General features: G+C 46.4%; 2 protein-coding genes across 6 annotated transcripts in view; one reads left to right on the top strand and one right to left on the bottom strand.

The window, feature by feature from the left end:
- The first annotated feature begins 2,827 nt into the window (after window positions 1-2,827).
- Window positions 2,828-4,560, top strand: CRH (corticotropin releasing hormone). The gene is made up of 2 exons (XM_084510361.1): window positions 2,828-3,197; window positions 3,579-4,560. The coding sequence occupies exon 2, from the start codon at window positions 3,589-3,591 to the stop codon at window positions 4,135-4,137; it is 549 nt and encodes a 182-aa protein (XP_084366487.1). The 5' UTR covers window positions 2,828-3,197; window positions 3,579-3,588; the 3' UTR covers window positions 4,138-4,560.
- The window catches only part of TRIM55 (tripartite motif containing 55), a 41,120-nt gene continuing 25,304 nt past the window's right edge, over window positions 3,711-19,526 (bottom strand). For 4 of the 5 annotated variants that reach the window (XM_084510358.1, XM_084510360.1, XM_084510359.1 and 1 more), the window contains one exon: window positions 3,711-6,095. In XM_084510358.1, coding sequence (XP_084366484.1) covers window positions 6,047-6,095 — 49 coding nt within the window. In that variant the 3' untranslated portion in view covers window positions 3,711-6,046. The remainder of the gene's footprint in view (window positions 6,096-19,526) is intronic. The other variant, XR_014689855.1, reaches the window with a different exon arrangement.

The following is a 19,526-nucleotide window of genomic DNA, read 5'->3' as shown; positions in this document are numbered from 1 at the left end:
ATGGAAATATTTGCTGAATGCAGCAAGACCAGAACACCTTACTGTCTTCTGACAAAAGCTAGAATTATAATGAAATATTACACTATTGTAGAAAGCTGATCTACATCTGGTGTGTGTTCTTCCATGTTTGTAGATGGGCATCTTCAAAAATACCTGGGGTAAGAGCCATACCCTCCGTTTAACATCATCACTTCTATATTGTTATTTTTAGAATCACGTGAGCTCTCTGCTATGGTCAATCAATGAGGATGGGATTCTTCTCTCCTAACATTAGCTATTTAAAAATTCAGTGACTAGACTAAGGTAGCTCTCTGCACTCCCTTTATAGACAAGGGAACAAGGTGAGCTTCTCCAGAAGCCTCAAGATATTATTTTGCGATGGGTTGTATCATGCACTGGGCATGCTCTTGCTTTCCATTAGCTACAGCAGAGTGGCTATAAATTGCCTTTCAGCAGGTGCCTGAGTTTGAGATTGCTAATGCTAAAGTGCAGGTGCCACCCAACCCATGTTAGTATAGAGGAGATGGACCTTGCTAACACTTTGTGTTTCGAGACATTGTTATTGTGCAAAAATTATGTTTGCACCTGATGTTGCAGAATGAGTCAAATATGAGCACTTTTCTTATGAAGAGCCTGCCAATATCAAACTGTGTCACCAAATGTAAACTCTACTCCAGATTTACCTGATATCCGCCTTGTTTCTCTTCATCACCACAGTGAGAATCGCCCTCCAGTGAGAACTCAGGATTTCTTCTGTTGTAATCTTCTTCAGGAGTAACAGCAGAGATTTTGCCTTGAAACTGGTTCCTAGTTGGAGAAATGAGTTCTGTGTTCACAGGAAGTCAGTTCTGCATTTGAAGTACTGAGGGAAGCACTTTTAGTTCAGGTATCTGTCTTGTTCTATATCCCTTGTTATTAAGACATACAAGTATCTCATAGTCTCCCTGCACTGAAATTGTTGTGAGCCCTCTAACACGTCATTCAGGGTCTATGGGGAAACCATGGGCTAATGTGCCCATGTTGGATTAGAAGTAAGTGTGCATGAGAAATACAGAGCCTGCTCAGGGCCAGGGGTTGGGAGAAAGGTAAGAAGAACCTGGCAGGTTACACAGCCCTTGTGAAAATTACAGGAGCTATCCTAGCCCACTCCTTTGCTGTATTTGCTGTCACTGTAATTCTTCAAGGGATGAAACTGTCTGCCTAAAGGGACCTAAATAATATTAAAAACGATGAAAAACATAAAATAATCTGAGCCAATTCTAACTGGCATCAATCTTTTGGAGAGAGGCAGCTCTGTAACTTATTCAGATTTCACCCACAATACTAAGAAAAATGTGTTTGGATCAGAATGTTTCCTTCTTTGTGTTTATGATCTCATTATTTTAAGAGGTTTTCTGGTCTTTAAGGGTGTACTAAACCTATAAAGGGAGGCACTGCAATAAAACCCACCCCGGAGCACATCTGGAGGGTTTGAGTTTAATAAGTGCCTCTTACATTCAACTGATTGAACTTAGTTCCTGCTTCTTTGAACCTCTTGTTGTTCTCACGGAAAGCTGTGCTGACACGCTTTAAAAGCATACAAATAGCGTCTGCTGTGACTATCTCCACGATATATTCTGCTCTGTTTTTGTTGAAATATGCTTTTCAGTTCATGAATGCCTGAGCTAACGGAGATAATGCAGAGACAAATCTCTGGTATTACTACTTGTTTTTCCATTTGTGTGTTTATGATGCACACGATCGGATTCTTTGGCACTTCAACAACGACGTCTGAGGCTGGAGGTAGGTATAACAAAAATTAAAGTGTATAGCGTCCCTAAGGAGATGCTCAGAACTGGGCTGTGGCCAACCTCATATATTAAGTGGTTTGAACTTCGTTATTTTGTTAAGGAAATGGATTTCGGATTCATCACTGATGTAGTGTCGATAACACACGACCACCTTCTGCGGTCTGTTCAATCTCCTCGCCGTGGTGGGACACGCACATGTGCATGGCCCCAGGCATTTGCAGTCTGTGCAGGGTGAAACCGGTAGGGTTTTCAGTGCAATTTTCCGATGTAAAGGGAAGGACATGACGAATGTTGCAAGCGAGGCGGTGGTGGAGCGGGACCGAGCTGCAGTGGCATAGCTGGTGGGATGCAAAGGCTGAAGAAGGCACGTTGGGCGTGGAACGGGCGCTGGGCAGAAGTTCTTGCCACAAGCAGTGCCACCTCCTGAAGAGAGGACCTGACGGTGAGCAACCTGGCTGGAGATACTGGTGGAATGGAGACCGAATGGTGACGGGGGAGCACTGCAAAGGGACCTCAAGGCGTGCAGTCACCCACGGAGGGGGGCAAGCAGGGAGACCGGTGACCAGGAGGGCGACGAGGTGGGGAAGATCGGTGCGAGGGAAAACCCAAAGGTTTTCTCGCTCTCCACCTCGGCAAGAGGGGACGATGGAGGGGAAGAAGGGCCAGAAGCCAGGCGGGGAGGAGGCCGGGGGGGCACCTGCCCTGCCCGCCCCCCGGCAGCATCACGGCGGGCGCAGGGGAGTGCTTGGCACCGGCGGCTTCCTCGGCAGCCCCGCGGAGCCCCCGGCCGGGATGAAAAGGACCGGGGAGCGGGTGGTGGTCGTAAGGGGGAGGGGGTCGTCGGAGGCTGCCCGGGGTGGCAGTCCCGGTGCGGGTGGGATCGGGCCGGGTTCCTCCCTGCAGCCGGCCGGCGAGTGGAAAGTTTTCCCGGAGTGACCTCGCATAGTAGGCGCCCGCTAGGAAATCTCATTCAAGTATTTTTGTCAATGGGGTTGGGGAGGGGGGGGGAAGAGAAAAGAGGGAGGGGGGCACCCCGCTCCCCGTCCCCCGGCCCGGCTGACGTCACCGCAGAGGCGATAAATATCTGTTGATATAATTGGCCGTGAGATTTGGGGTTGCGATAGCGAAACTCGGCCCATCGGCGCTCCGACGGGCCCCCATGATTTATTCAGCAGTGGATCGGGGCACGCAATCGGGCTGTCAGGAGAGCGTCAGCTTATTAGGCAAGTTCTGCGTGATTCCAGGAGAGGGTCTAAGCTATAAAAATCCCGCGCCCCGGCTCTGATTAGGACCAAATCTGATCCCAAGTTCGCCACGAGCCGGCTTCCGAGGGAGAGAGAGCGAGAGGAGAGGGACGCCGGGCACCGCCGAGCCCCGCCGCCTCCTGCCCTGCCGCCGCCGCCCCGGGTAGGTGCGGAGCGGTGCGGAGCGGTGCGGAGCCGCCCGCGCTGCGCTGCGCGGGGGCTGGGGCTGGGGCGGGCGCAGCCCCGGCCGCGCATCCCCGGGGCAGGCGGAGGGGATGCGCGGGGGAACCGGGCGCAATTTTGAGCCCCCCGCGCATCCTCCGCGCCCCGACGGCAGCGGCCGGGACGGGCCGGGGCTGAGTGCGGGAGGGCTGCGGGGCTCAGAGGGGCTCGGGGAGGGCTCGGGGGGGATCAGAGGGGCTCGGAGGGGATCAGAGGGGTCGGGGGGGCGCGCAGGGGCGCGCATCAGCACCGGGACAGCGGCCGCGCTGCGCGCCCCCCGCCGGCCGCGTAACCCCTCGCCCCGATCCCGTCCCCGCTGCAGGTCCCCGACCATGAAGCTCCAGGTGCTGGTGTGCACGGGACTGCTGCTGCTGCTGGTCGCCCTCCTGCCCTGCCAGGAGTGCAGGGCGCTCAGCAAGAGCCCCGGAGCCGCCCACGGGGCTCTGCACCAGCCGGATTTCTTCCCGCAGCAGCAGCAGCAGCAGCAGCAGCAGCAAACTCTGCCCGTCCTGCTCCGCATGGGAGAAGAGTATTTCCTGCGCCTGGGCAACCTCAACAAGAGACCCGCCGGCTCTTTCTCCGCCTCTTCCAGCAGCAGCAGCAGCAGCAGCAGCCACCCACAGCCCCAAGCCTCCGCCACCAACTTTTTCCGGGCGGCGGTGCAACAGCTGCAGCAGCTGCCCGAGCGCTCGCTGGGGAGCCCCGAGGAGGGCGAAGGCGAGGGGGAGGCCGTGGAGAGGGAGAAGCGGTCCGAGGAGCCCCCCATTTCTCTGGATCTGACTTTCCACCTCCTCCGAGAGGTCTTGGAGATGGCCCGAGCCGAGCAGTTGGCGCAGCAAGCCCACAGCAACAGGAAACTGATGGAGATCATCGGGAAGTGAAGCGGCCCCTCCCCGCCTTGCCAAAGAGATTCCGCGGTTAGCACAAGAATAATTCCACACTCCGATGTACCATAGTGCTGCTCTGATGTCATCTCTTTATTTTTATATAGCTTTAAACCTAGAAGGGTGTACTCCGAACAGCCTCTGTCCCTTGACTAGCATGCACGGCCGCCTACCAAGTGCAGAAACACGAGTGTCGTCCGTAACCTCCCCTACCTTTATTTATTTCTCCATTTCCCAGTCTTTCTAGTGGCATCGCTGCGTAGGGATGTGTGAGCATTGGAAGAAATGTCGCCGAGAAGCCAGATAACTTTCCTGGCGGGGGCAGGGAGGTGGGAGGGGGAATCTCTGTAAGCTACTTTAAATCCACTTTTTTTCCTGTAAACATTTTCACAATAAAACATCTTTTCAGCGCTCGGTCAATTTTGTTGTGTAAGAGAATGTTTAATATTTATATTTTTAATAAAAGCTGCAAATAACGATGGCTGGCTAGACTTTCTTGCCTAGGCACCCCGGGGCGAGCCCCAAAGCCGCCCCCGCCGCGCGGGGTGCGAGGGGAGCAGAGCGGAGCGTGGTCCCGCACGGGCTCTGCTTTAGCCCTAATTACGATTAATTGCAATTAGCACCCCCCAGCCGCTGCAAACGGCCCCCGGCCCTCACGGGGCATTTTGGGGGGAAACGGCCACAAAGCAGGGCTGCAGTCCCACAGAGGCAGGGACCAGGGGTGGCACCGCCAGGCTCCCCCGTGCCCCCCGGGGCCGCGCAGCCCCGTCCCCGACGGCTCCCTCCGTGCGGGGCGCTGCATGCCCAGGGCTGTGCTCGGCTCCTTCAGCCCCTGCCCGGAGCCCGACGCCAGGTCCCTGCGGCACTCGGCCCCCCTGGCAGCTGCCCGGTGTCCCTTAAGGGCTGCCGAGAGCTGGGGCCCCGTCCGAGGTGACAAAAGGCGCGGTGTCACCTTCAGCAGGTCTCCCGTGCGCGAAGCTGCTTTGCACGGCTCCTCTCCTGCCCTGCAGGCCGGCGTTCGCCCTTCCCACGGTGTGCCGTGGGGCCTTCAGGTGAAAACCTGATGGCACGGCTCTGTGCCACCTCACCGCACCTGACGTGCTCCCTAACATCAGCCCCACACGCTCAGTGCTGTCCCGCATGGGTGCCTGGCACGCACATCCTCCTCGTCCCTCCCCGCCCGAAATCTGTGCAGGTGAGCATCACCTGCTGTGGCTCAGCAGGAAAAGTGAGTGCAGGGGGAGAAGGAAGGAGCAGCGGCTTCCCTCAGCCCTCCTGCGCTCAGCCTCTGCGGCATGGGATGTGCTGATGGATCCTGAGGACCACAGATGGTGCCCAAATGTAACCCAAATGTGACTTTGGGGTGCCAAGGGGGTGGCAGTGCCACCGAGGTCACCCCGTAGGCTGGACACGGGAGGGTACTGAGGGGAAATGCTGTGCAGGCACAGGATGCTCCTGGTGAATATCACAGCAGCGTTTTAGCTAACATCAGTGAAGTACTTACACCTACACGGGGACGTGCCAAAAAGTGAGTGAATAACAAAACAGTAGCAGTGCTCATCCTGCAGCTGTAGCGATGCTGCTTTTCCCTTGGAAACCAGAAACTGGAAAACACTCTGATACACTGAAGTACAGCAATTTGTCCCCATGCTCCCACCCCTGTCGCGACTCTGTCGTCTCAAGGGCCGGGCACGACGTGGAGGTCAACTGAGTTCCCGGGAACGAAACCTGCTCGGATGTCCCTTTCCAGGCCAGCTTCTTTGTCGATTCCAGCCAGGCTGCCTGCGCTTGCCGTCCCTCGGAGGAGCACACCAGAAGCCAGCCGGAGTGAGTCATCATTCATTCAGAGAGTTCAACCAGGAGAAGGAGAAGACATGACGAGCCGGCTCGCCACCCCTCTCATTGCTCACGGGAGTTTCCTCTGCTCGTCCTTGAGGGGACGGTTCAGAGCCGGTCTGTAAAGGAAGGAGAGGTTGGCAAAGGGAAGATGAAAAGATGGGCTGCATTAAAATACATCTGATTTCACAACACGCAGAAAAAACGGAGTGAGGTGGGAAAGGGGGGAAAGGCAGGGAGCATGGAAATTTGGGGAGGCCAGCCATACTTTGAACACCAGAGAAGGCAGAGGGACTTTTGCCACAGACAGTGGTAGAAGAAGGATTGCACTGTGTGAGCATCGCACTCGTGCAAAGGGCTGAGCCCTGGTTTGGACCTCTGGAATATTATCGCAATGAAGGTGATAACTGCCTGCTTAGAAGGGATCCCGAGCCAGCTTGGCTTGTGTAGCTGGGTCTCCAGATTGATGTGGACCTGAGCCAAAAGTTATTGTCAGTGCACTGCCACTCAAAGTGATCCTTGTTCTGCTGTCATGAAATCTGCCTTGGATGTGCTTTATTTTATTTTGTTTCTTTAAAGTCTTTTAATAATAATTTCACTTCAGTTTCACTCAGACCAAGAACAGAAAATAAATAAGAGAGAAATATAAGCTGCTGATTCTACTCCCCAGTGTAGAATAAAGAAAATCCGGGGGAAAAATCTGCCTTTTATTTGCACAGGTATCCTACACTTGCAGTAAAAAAAAAAAAAGAAATCTGTACTGGATGTGCTGTCTAGCTAAAATATAACAATAGCTAATAATTGTTGTTATATTTTAAAACTAGATGGACATCTAATAGGCCAATATAACATACTGAAATATTTTTACTAGTTCCAATGTTTTCAGATTCCTTTGGCAGAGAACGAACACCAGCTTGGTGAGGATAACCTGATTTGGTAGCTAAGGGATGCCTTCTGTCTTCATCGTTGTAACCACAATTTAACAAGAAATATAGAGGATTTTTCCTCTATATTCGTGTATATGTACATACATTATTGTACATTCTTAAAACTCAATTATTTGTATGAGCTTTGGGCCAATGCTGCCAGCCTTCTCTATGCAGGATTTCACCTTACGCCGGGAAGTTCAGCATGATCTCAGGAGAACCATTTGGTGTCAGGATATTACTCAGGAGAGGCAAAATGCCAGAGTAGTGCTCTCTGAATTTTAACTCATTGCAGACTTTTATACTACTCCCCTAAAACAGAAAGTTACCGAAGCGGTGATGCTAACATACATATCCAGGAAAGAACAAGGAAGCAGGGATGCTTATGAGGAATGGAAGCACAGGATGATGGTTTTTCTTAGCATTTTTGTAAGTACTCAGTGTTAAAATGTACCATAGGAATTAGTGCGAAGTGGTGGCATGTTACGTATAGATATATAGTATATCTATATGTATCTATAGTATATATAGATATATACTGGGCTTCATTCCAGTTACTACCTGTTTGGGCATTGTGACACCAACAGATGAGACACAATGGGGGTATGAAAAAGTACCTCCCTATTTCTTTACTCGTATCTGATTAGATTTCATAGCTCCTTCTTTAGACCTAGATCCTCAGGTGCTCTAAACTGGAATAGCCTTATTTGTTCCAGTGAAATAATATCTGAGAATCTACTTTAATGTTGGAAACATGCACTTATCTTTGATTTAGACTCATACTTGCCAAGCAAGGCACCTCTGCTACTCACTGCAAAATAGAAAGGATTTTTATGGACAGGTATCCTTCAAAAGAGCATTACTTTCCATGCTAACTTTTTAATGCACCCTAATGAGCACACAAGTGGGATGAAAGATCTGGGAGGAACAGCTGCCTACTCGAACACAAAAATCCCTTTTCAGCAGCGCTGGTGAGGAGGGTTGTTTCCCAGGCTTATGCGAAAGTATTGCAAAGAATCGGGCCCATGGGGCCAGATCCTCAGCTGGAAAAGCACGTAGCTGATTGAGCCCCGATTATAGAGATGTGACTCTCAGACCTGGAAAGTGCTGAATGCAAACCTTTCAGCTGAAATGTTCCAACACAGATTACAAAAGTCAGGTATCAGCAGTAAATACATGGCTAGACTTTCAGAGTCATAAGGGGTTGTGTGCTCTCCAGATCTCAGTAAATGTGGGAGCGTAGGTGGGTTATTAGTCCTCTGTGGTGTTGAAAATTTTGCCCTTTATTTTTGGAAGGACACCTGGAGTAGCTAAAAGTAGTTTTGAAATTGGTTGTGCAATTTTGTACACCAAGCCCTCAGCAGTGTGTGTGACCAGGCATGGGGCTGACCTGCAAAGGAATAGGATTGGCAAGAGGTTTAGAACATCATTTCCTGCAATTTCATACTTTTTTACTTAGAACCACAATTGTAGCTTGCCATTTGTCTTCTTATGCAAGACAGGCTTTCTATACCACCTCCACTTGCTATTCCAATAAGCCAATAGCCAGAAATATATATTAAACTAAGCTCAGCTCTGAAGGAAAGAACGATCTATGGGCTTAAATTTAAGCAGCTTTTTTCATAGACTTTGGACCTAGCACGTTACAAGAAAGAAAGCCTTGGTTGGGAAAGGTGACTGCATTCCCTTGTTAACCAGCATTGCTGGTGCTGCATTTCAAACAAAACAATCTTTGTCTACATCACTGACAAAACCATGTTTCATAACATGTTAACTCCTTCATACGCTGCTGAGATGGCATCTTCCTGTGTCAGCAAAACAGCGCCGGAGCCCCGGCACGTTCCCACTGGGTTTGGCTGGGTGAAGCATTCTCTCCCTGCACCTCGCTGGACTCAGCAGGCTGCCAGACTGCAATACCTCAATGCACCTTTCCAAGAGCAATAACCCACCATCACGCCCAGCCGGGAGTGAGGCAAGTGCAGAACTGACAACGGGGCTATTCCTTGGCTTTTAGGCTTGTGTTTTCACACCTGTGACACTTCAGGATTTGTGCTCTGAGTCACGCAGTCACTGAGGTATGCTATCCTCATGTGAAGCAAGAAACCATCAAAGGGTGCCAGGAGAGACTCTTTCCACGTTACTAAATCCATTTTCCCCTTCCAGTGGCAGCTCACACAACACAGAGTAATACAGTGTGTTGGATTTTTTTTCCCAACGGTTTTACAAATCTTTTACAAAGATTTCACCTTTGTAAATATTATTTATTTATTTATTTATTTATTTATTTAAGTAGGAGGTGATTCTGCAAAGCAGAAAGCAGAAGCAGGTCCCCTCAGCATCAACAGGGTTTGGGCATCCGATCTCCCCATGAGTTCTTGCATCTTGTCCCGGATCAGTTCCCTTGCCCTGTTCCTGCAGTCCCTCTCCACTGCCAGGGAAGAGCTTTCTGCTGAGCATGGCTCAGCCCTTGCCACATGCCTTTCAGAGGTTTCAGATTCAACACTTCATCGTGTTTGTCCATTGCTGTTAGGTAACTGCTGTTAAGCTGCTACCTGAGCTTTATCTTAGTATTGGAGATCTCATGGGTAGGGCTTGTTTTTCACTTTACCTAGAATAACAAGCCCCAGCCCTCTGTTTGGGTCCCTAACAGCAATAAAGAATAACTGAAGTGTTTACCTCAGATTACATTAATCACATTAGGCCAATGCTGAGAGAGTGCTGAATACTTACACTTTGATTTATATTTTCCCTTGTGGTGTCGAGTGACATCAGATGATGCTTTTAATAAGCACCAGGAATTTTCACCAGGCCAGCTCATGAAGCGGGGAGGGAAGCACACCCTGCATGACTGATGGTTGGATTTGTTTTCCGCCTAAGTGAAGCCCAGGCTGGAGTTTACATGCCAGCTCTGTGGAGGTGCTGAGCAACCACAACTCCCACTGAAAAATCCATTTAGCACCCCTCAGCAGCTGGCATGCTGGAATTTGCATGGATAAACAGTATAAGGATCTCGGGGTTTAGCAGATGAGTTGTAGCAAAGTTATAGGTGTTCAGCACTTTCAACATTTGCTTCCTTAGGCACAAGCACTACTTAAGTCTGTATAGGGTTTGAGCAAAGGGTGTGGAGGGAGGAGAAGAGTGGGTAGACTGGTTTTATCACAGACTTTTTATTGATTAGGGCCCAGCAGTTACCCTATTTATGGTGTAGGAATAACAGGCAGTCCAGTCCTTGTAGGTATTTGAAACATAATGACGTCCACATGCTGTTTTCTGTTCTGCCACTGCTAATCTCCATAGCCTTTAGGTACAAAGACTGGGACCCATATTACCAAGCTTTAGTCATCCAGAAGTGAGATATCTGGTCAGGCAAACTGCATTCATTCCCTCTAGTGGGAGTGATGAGAGAAAGGCACCACCAGAGGGTGATTTGTGCCCTCCTACAAGAAGTGTCTGTAGCGTGGGTTGCCTTCTGAAGGCGCCCGGTTCTCCCTGCTGACTCCAGAGTCACTGTTGGTGACCAGGTTAGACTAGGTCTGGCTTTTAAATAATTACACAAGAAAGGTTCCACCCAAAAACCTCAGAATATCACAAAACTGATAGAAATGATGAACTTTGATGGCACCATTTCTCTTACAAGATCAGTGCCTCTTTAATTTATAAGGTAAGGATGAAAGGTGCAGGGTCTTTGTAGTCTTCTTCAGTTTTTTTTTTTTTTTTTTTTTTTACTTATTTTTGATTATTTCTGATAAAGCAGGATCTGGAGAAACCAACTTTATAATGGACCTCTCAGAGGTTGTGTCACATCAGCTTGCAAGGAGATGTGAGAGCAATGATAGCTGAAATACTTGTTTCCTATGGTGCTGTAGATCACCCAGCAGTATGTTTCATTTGGCTTGAACATGACTAAATGATCAGAATTTTGTCTAATTAGTCCAAAACTAAAAATGGTCACTGGCTTTATGCTGGTCATAGGAGAATATATTGTGCCTTTGCCAGCAAAGCAAAAAATTATACACATTTTCAAAAGTTCTCACATTTTTTGAACAAATACAGTCCTTCATAGTGATTTTGAAGTTGAAGACTACTACTAGTCAAAGACTTTGTGCCACCTGAATATGGTATTTCTGACTTAGTGCTGAATTCTCCCAAACTGTATTTGCCACCTTGTGGAACCCTGGTCTCAGTGCTGATGGTCACAAAGCGAAAGGTCTACATTTACACTGAAATTCATGAGGAGAGAATGCATGCGGCTTATTGTAACTCAATATGCCCTAGAAAAGGGGTTTATTTCTTACAGCCATGTACATGGATACACTAGCTGGTTACAAGCAGCCCTCTTGTACAGCTATATCAAAGCTTGCTGGAGCAACAGCTCCCCAAACCAAAGAAGGTTCTGCCCTTTGGCTCCCCTCCACCCCCTCCTGCTTTCCCTCCATGTCCCGCTGGCCATTTGCACTGCTGCAGCTGTTTGCAGGGCAGCACTAAGAATGGGAATGCCACTGGAATGACATCAATTTTTTTTTGTTGTTGTTTTTGAGTTGAAGAGTGATATTTTTAACCTGGACCATTTGAATGATTTGATTCCAACACAGCCCAACAAGCAGCTGCATCAGCACAACTGCTATGCCAGTGGTGGCATCTAGGCAGGAATAAGAAGCAGGGTCATTTGGCAAAAAACTCCCATACTCCTAAACTACCTTTGATGCCAAAAAAGAAAAAAGAAAAAAGAAAAAAAGAAAAAAAAAAGGATCTACACCCTTAAAGGTATGTGAGCTATGCAATGCCTTCACTGCCTCCTCTTGATACAGCACAATTGCAAGAGTGAATTTGTAAGAAAATATGGGTCTTGGAGGGAGAAGCAGTGAAAATATAAACTTCTTAATTCTATGGTTTCTCTAGCCTCAAAAAAGGAGTAAGAAATTAAAGTTAATTCCCATATTTTTTTTCTAGCTTGTTTAGAAACAACCCCTAGTGTTGACAAGAACAGGCAAGATTAAAAAAATGCTAGCTGGTCACAAAGCCATCACAGAATCTGTAGGCTATGTTTGTCTGCCTCAAATGTCAAGTGTTACACTTCTGGCACTCAACACTTCCAGGCAGCGGAAACAAAGGGAGCACAACAGGTTATTTTTAAATGGTTTAAACTTTAGTTCAAGCATTTTGTTTTCATATTTTTAATGCAGTCTAGCTCCTTCAGCAAAACACCTGGCAGCTGTCACATATATCACAACAATACTCTTTCAGGCTAAGAGGCTGCTTATTTTGCATGGATCTTTTCTTTTTATTAGTAGGAACCAACAGAATGTTCTCTAAATAATTGCTACGATTACCTGCTACAAAAACACATATGGTGGCAGACAAAATAATATGCAAAGACATATTGCATATTATTGATGGAGACAAACTCCATCAATCACAGTACTAGCTATGCCACTTTCTTAACAGTGGTTGACAATGAATTTTAAAAGTCTATTGGGAGAAAATGTTTTATTTCAGTAGATTTTCCTTATATTACAATTAACAGGATGTGGCTAATGTGTCTATTGCAATGTCTCTTGCATAATGACCTGGTGATTTGGTGTCATTAAAGACACCAAATGTAGTTCAGAGGAAAACAGGCCAAATAACTTATTTGGTGTAGGATTTGCACATCTCCCATAGGATGCCAAGGTCCAGGCATTTGAACCAGTAGTGAAAACAGTTTTAGAGAATAGTGTAAGGGGGTGGCTTTCTTCTAGCTGGCAGTTGGGAAAAATGAATTCCCTTCTTCATGTAACCAATCTTTTTCATGACTTGAAAAAAAAAAAAAAAAGCCAGAAATAAGACACATTTTCAATATTTCACTCATTGCTGCACCTTTCTGGAATTACTTTTTCTTGAAAGTAATTAACAACTGACCTGCATAAAAAGTAGTCCCACTAGTGATCAGGCAAATGAAGGAACCCCAAGAGGGGAGTTTTACAGACATGAATGTTAAGGCTCAGTCTTTCCTGGATTTATCCACACATCATTCTTTGTTGTTCTGATGGAGAAGTTTTTGAGGACCTCCTGATCAATGAGTCACCTATTCTAAACATAGCAATGAGCCACCTATTCTAAACACATAATTTCTGCTGTTTCCAGTCCTGCTGGACAACTGTCTAGCAAAGGAAGAATCATCTTGAGAGGCTGCAGGAGTAAGTGGCAAGCACTGGCCACCGGTGCCAGAAAGCTACTCATGGCTACCAGCTCTCTCCTCTTCCTGCTACTCCTGCTTCATCAGATAAGTAGATATTACTTCACACCAACAAATTAAACATGAAGTAAAGACCTTCCAAGAATGTCTCTGTGGTACTAACCCATCTAAGCCATGTTAGAGAAATTTTGCTATTAACTTTCAGAGAAAAGGAGCAGATCTAGTAATGGTTTAATGTCACGTTTGTCTCTTTCATATATTCTTTCCTTTGAGTAATGTGGATTGTTGTAAATTAAAGCTTTTTCTTCTTCTGCAAACGGTATTTTTGTAGAGCCAATGAATGAGACACAGTGCCAGTTCAGACTCTGACTCACACCAGAGCTCCATTCACTGGATCAGATAACACAGCCAGCATAGCGGCGAGGTGTGTAGACACATAGCATGCTTTAGAAGTTGGAGCACTGCTTATTCTCACATCACGAGTGACTGACTTAGTTGGGTTGGTGTGAGTGAGTGTGGGGTGAGCTGTCCGCAGCTCATATCCTCTGGGAGACAAAAATTACACTGATGTAGATGCAGGAAGAAAAGCTGCAACGTCAGCTCAAGCAACTGGTGGCCATTCCATAAAGTCACTGTGTAGAAGAAACAGAAAGTCTTTGCCACAGATAAAACACGTCTCCTTCCTTGCCTGTTGCATCTGCCCCTTTTCCTATGTGTGCTTGCTTTTCCATGTGTTTGGTTGCCCATATCTCCTTAATTCAACCACAGCAACTGTATCTGGTAGCCAAGAACTGTACTCCAGTCATGGTGCATTGCTCAGCTAGCAGCACGGTGACTGCCTGGGCAGATGTCTGCGGCATCACATCGCAGTCTGTGCTCACCCATTATTAGCAATGCTGGCCTGCTCGCACAGTGCTCGGCCAACTTGTGTGCGAGATATTAAATCAACCTTCCTTCTGCCCATCTTGCACTGTTTGCAGGTGAAGTCTGCAGAAGCTGTGATAAATACTGCTCTTAAGGCCTCGGATTCAGTCACAGTTATTGACCTGGTTATTATTGGTGCAGGGCACAGACCACAGGCAGCTGTCACCAGAGCCAAGTTTGGAACTGACCTGCACCTGGGTGGACACAAATTCCATTAAAAAAAATCTGTTTATTTTATAAAATGAAATTACAAAATTGCACATAAATATAAAGATGAATGCATTTGAAAAATTAAATCTGCTGCCGGTCATTGAAAAGCTCACCCTTACTGAGGGAGGAAACAACAGCCACCTTTCCTCAGTAAGGCATTTTGTAATAGAGCAAATCAAACAGCAAGTGTGTTTCATCATGAAAAATAGCCACTTCTTCTGTGAGCAGAAATGCTGAGCCAGGAGTGCTCTGAGAGACCAGGTCTGTTTATCAATCACCACCTCTGGTGGTTGAGATAGGCTCAGGCAGATTTTATAGGGTGCTCTCTAAATGAAAGAGAACAATAGGAAATTCGGATCACTTATTCTCCAGCGCTGTGAGATCCTCGTTCTCTGTTCAGTGAAAGGAGAAGTAGGCGTGACATCTATGTGGGACATCTAAAGCCTGGTTTGGATATCATGGCACCAATCTATCTCCATTGGACAGAAATCCAGGATAACAGGCTGTCTGAATTAGTCATTAGTCTCTTACTTAATGACCTGAAGATTATCCTAAAGATGTCAGGAATAAAAACCACCTGAGAAGGGATCTAAGACAAAATCAGCTCTGTGTTTGATATGGCCCTCTCCTTCTCTCTGTTTCTTTTTGGATGTACAGCAGCCATCCACCCTGCCTCTCCATGTCACTGCTGGGTGGGTGCCAGGAGGACTTTCACGACAGCTAGTCAGATAGGCTGGTGTTTAAGTATTGATCCACCTGAGAGGGTTCAGAGACAGCAGGCACTGCTTTACGTGGCTGAGCTCACAGCTACACCGAAAGCCTGAGCTGTCTCCAGGTAGCGGGATGACAACCGACCAAATCTTTTACAAACAGGCGGCCTGTGTTGTTGTGACACAAATTGACCACAACATGATGTAAACCAGCAACTGCTCATCCATGATTAAGAAATACTTTTTGTTTACACTCCATTTTCCTTTCAAAATGCCCTAACAATGAACAGAGTGAGCAATGCTTTGAGGAAGAGGCTTAATGGAGGTTGAATTCAGTATTTAAATGATCTAGTTGCTGAAAGACAGCATCTAGGTGAGCCCGGCTTTGTATTAATTTAAACAGCAGAAATAATTTTGCCCATGCTGTCATTGTTGAGTCCTATTGCTTGTAATGGACTGAAAAATGAAATATACATAAATCAGATGGTACCTATGACTCACCAGACAAATCGCAGACCAGACTATTCAAGGTAAAACTTCAGGTGAAATATTTGCCACTCATATTAATTATGAGAAACTGTTGTCTGAAAGCTGGCCCTAATACATTGCCCTTACGACTCATCACTGAATCACTCAGATAATTCTCAGAAGCCAGGGAAAGTGAGGTGTTAAAAGAGGAGCAATCAAGACTTTCCTGATTTTCTCTGCATGTGTTCACTAAATTAAGGGAAAAAAAAATCTCACCTTAAGCACAAAGGCAAGATGCAAAATGGAAATTTACAAGCAGAATCTGCTTCCAACTAAATACCAGCCTGAGTGGCCTCAGACCTGAACATTACACCCGAGTCCCAGCTCAGTTAGCCAATTTACGAAGAAGCAAAAGCAGAATTTTGAAAATGGTAACTGAGGGTTTTGCATACAAGGTCTGCCCTATATTTTAGCTACAGGTTGAACACCTTTTTATTTTTTATTTTTTTTTTTTTCACACAGTGAAATTTAAGAGATATTTAGGAAGAAGCTTCAAAGAGAATTCAGCTGGGGCTTGTAGGCTAGCTGGTTCATGGGTCTTCTGCAAAAGGTTCAGCTTTGCTGACAGTAGATGACCCATTTTTCATTCAGTCAAACTGGGTGGATTTTTTAAAAGTGTACAAGCACGAACTCATCCATTTTTTTACCTAAGATACAGTCCGAGTGTATCCAGAGGTAGATGTTAAACACCAAGCTGCATTTTGCTCTCTGAACTCCCAGGCCTTCCACTAAGTACAGTTGTTCAAGGGAGCAGAGAGCTTTTGGAGCAGCAGCTGGCTTCCTGGGCTACCTCTGCTGCTGACACTCACTTCTTGTCCTGCTCTGGGGACAAGCTGTGGGGAAGCTGTGTTGGGTGGGCCAGAGGGGAGAGAGACCCTTGCTTAGCATCACTTCCCCAAAATCCAGCCTTGCAAGGCTGTTCTCTCAAGCAAGCCCCCCTCTCTGTGGGAGATGTTGGATTTATGAGGGTGACTTAGCTTGCTTACCTGAGCAGAGTGGCAAGACTGAGTTTCCAGTTCACAGAAAAGAAAGGAAATGGATATTTGCACAGCCAGGCACTCATACCAGAGCAGCACTGCTCTAAAATGTAGATCCACACCTCTTAAAGAGTGATGGAGGAGCAGAGGCACACGAGCAGTGAACACAGCCTGATCTTAGGCTTATTTTCATTTTAAATTGTCTTATTTCGTCCATGTTGTCTGCATATTGACATGACAACCAATTGGCTAAAGCTTAGCTAAATCCTGACCCCACTGGCATGTGATTTAAAGCTGTCTCGTGGAAAAAAGTATGAAGGATCACCAGCTGAAACTGAAGCGTTCAGCAGCAGGGCAAAGACAGCTACGGTACATGAATACAGAGAGGACCGTCCCTATGGTAATTTTGGCAGATGGCATAAGGTTGCAGGCAAGTAATAGAAAATTTTAAAACTAATGAAACAAGATTAACATAGGCCACTCTATTAGTATTTCTCCTCCCAAACAGCTCAGTCCTGATTATATTTTATATCCTCATGGAATTAAAGCACTGTACTTACTGGCAGCAAAGGGAAATTAGATCAGAATATTGTTTGTGTATGATTAACTTGCATTTTCTTTCAAACTGTGTGTGTGCGCCTGAGTCCTCCGGAACCACAGACAGACACTTCTTGATGGGAGATCTGAGCAACAGCCTATGGGGTCCAGCACTTTCTCTGGGGTGAGATAAACTGGATAACCAGAGACCTAGGTGAATACAACACTCTCGCAAATGTACATGGTGTCACTGCATGAGAGATGTTGCCTACAAAATTTGGAGTAGGAAAAAATGAACAGACTTTTCCTGATTTATGTATCCACTGCCTTCTATTTAATCAGACTTAAAAAATTTGAGCAGATATAAAGTCTTTGGGGATCTGCCCTCTGCCCCTGATAACACAAGAATGTTTTGCTATACGATACCCATCCCTATTGATTTTGGAGTTCCTCTATTACAAGCTGAGGGACAGAGTGGTTCCAAATGTGAAGGTATATTTAATCATTACACATTCCTGGAAAGTGCTCCTACTGCTCTTGATGTGCATGGCTTTCTCCAGCTATCAGAGGTCTGCACAAGTGAACTAAAGGACAGGACTGAGGGTTGGCTTTTCAAGTTTGGTTTCCTGAAGCTGGGCATCAAGATGGGCTTGACAGCTGGGAGTATTGAGCATTTGTAGAAGAGACAGATATTCAGCAGTCCTGAAAACCTGTCTTACTGCTAAGGGTAACTCAGTGTATATCTAAAAGTCAGATTTATGTGAGACTGAAGGTCCATGTCCCCTCCGGGTGCACAAGTCCAAGGGTTGGATGCTATGAGCATTTATAAAGCATACACACTATTCTTCACGTGTCTAACGCTTCACAACTATATGCCACTGGAAGCATCCTTCAGGTTAAACGAGCAGAAGGACACATGCCTGAGTCCTGAAATGCCAAGCACTTGAATGAGTTTCTTAAGTCTAACACACAAAAGGTGCACTTTTCTTCCTATCCCACTTAGCCTGTCTTCCGAGACCGAACACACGAAGACAATTTCAGACTGGATAAAGGTTTGCTTCACCTCCCTCTGTAACTTGTCACACACACCACCTCTAATCTTTCTTGTTGTTGTTTTGGACTCCGAGATCTGTTTCTCCTGTGCGCTGGGATGGGCTGCTTGTTAATGCCGGTGCCATCCTCCGCTAACACATGGCTCCCCACGGGGGCGAGGCAGCACATGGATCTATTCCTGCTCCCGGTGTCCCAATCATTCACCCCTGGCTGTCAGCCGCAGAGGCTCAGACTCACTGCACAACATCTCCCTAACTTCAGACGCTGAGCAGAGGCACCTGGGTTTAGAGCGATGTCACCTCAAACTCAGCAGGTGGATGTGAAGAGGGTGCCAAGAGTGCAGCAGCCGCCGGTAGAGAGATGCCTCTCTTCTTCCACAGAAGCAAGCCACAGAAGCTGCTTGCGGTGACCATGCCCCTGAATTCCTCGTTCCCTGGAGTGGGATGTGTCTGTAGTGTGGAGGTCCCTTTGTGTGTGAATCACCTCAAGCTGCCCCTTCTTAGACCAAGCAGGCTGTAAACCTGTGGGCTGCACCTCCTGCTGCCTGTCCTGACTGATAGACCCTTCTGTATGCCGGAGGGAATGACGCTGATACCATGGCTCACAGTGAAGTGAAGTGACCATTAAGTAAAGTAATTTGGGGTATTAAGAGGGAGAACTGACTTCGTGCTGCTCAAACACAAGGAAATCCCTATCAGTACATTCCACTGAAATAGCCTGAAAATAAATCATATGCTGCTTTTATGGCAGTCATACAGATTTATATTACTATTATTATTATTATCATTATTATTCTAAATTATTATTATCATTTTTATTTCCCGTAGTTTTGTTATTTGGCTTTCAAACAGAAAAAGAAAAGGGCAGCGACCTGATATTTCACATGACAGATAAAGACACGTAAAGTGTCTAAACAGCCACCTCACCACACGTGGGGAAGCAAATCATTTTTATGCAAATAGAGTCTGCGACCAAAATGTCTTTCTTCCTCACCTCCCTTCTATTTCATGATTAAATAAATCATAAAGCTGTCACTAGAGACCACACAAAAAGAGGTCTCAAATGGCTGAAATGAGAGCCTTCTGCATTGGTCTATTTTTAATTTCAAAAGGTATTTTGAATTAAAAAAGAAAGAGAGGGGAAAAAAAAGAGCATGATGCTATTCGCATGCCTGATTTCCCAGGAGTACAAGCAAGCTCTATGTCCTCTTGTAATAACATAACAAATTTTCAAAACCAAACACAAATAAATGAAAATTAAATGGTGCTCCGTAAATTTAATTGAGATTCACAGTGTCCGATGCTTTTCAAATTCAAATTACCACCAGACAGTGCAGCCTTTTGCATAACTTATGTAGATAAAGCACAGATGATAACTTCTTTTTCCCTCTGTTTTTTTAGTTTTTATTTTTTTTAAGGAGAGACTTCAGTCCTAGTGCTGGAATTTTTGCACATAAAAGCTGAATAGTAATTTACCATTTTTCACAGAGGCACCATATCGTGTTGTACAA

This window comes from Aythya ferina, assembly GCF_964211825.1.
Source record: "Aythya ferina genome assembly, chromosome: 2".
Lineage (NCBI taxonomy): Eukaryota > Metazoa > Chordata > Aves > Anseriformes > Anatidae > Aythya > Aythya ferina.
Note: the sequence above shows the minus strand (reverse complement) of the source record. Positions and strands in the feature narration are given on the sequence as shown.

Bases quoted from the DNA above. Each gene is read 5' to 3' on its own strand.
- CRH (XM_084510361.1), top strand. From the start codon at position 3,589: ATGAAGCTCCAGGTGCTGGTGTGCACGGGACTGCTGCTGCTGCTGGTC.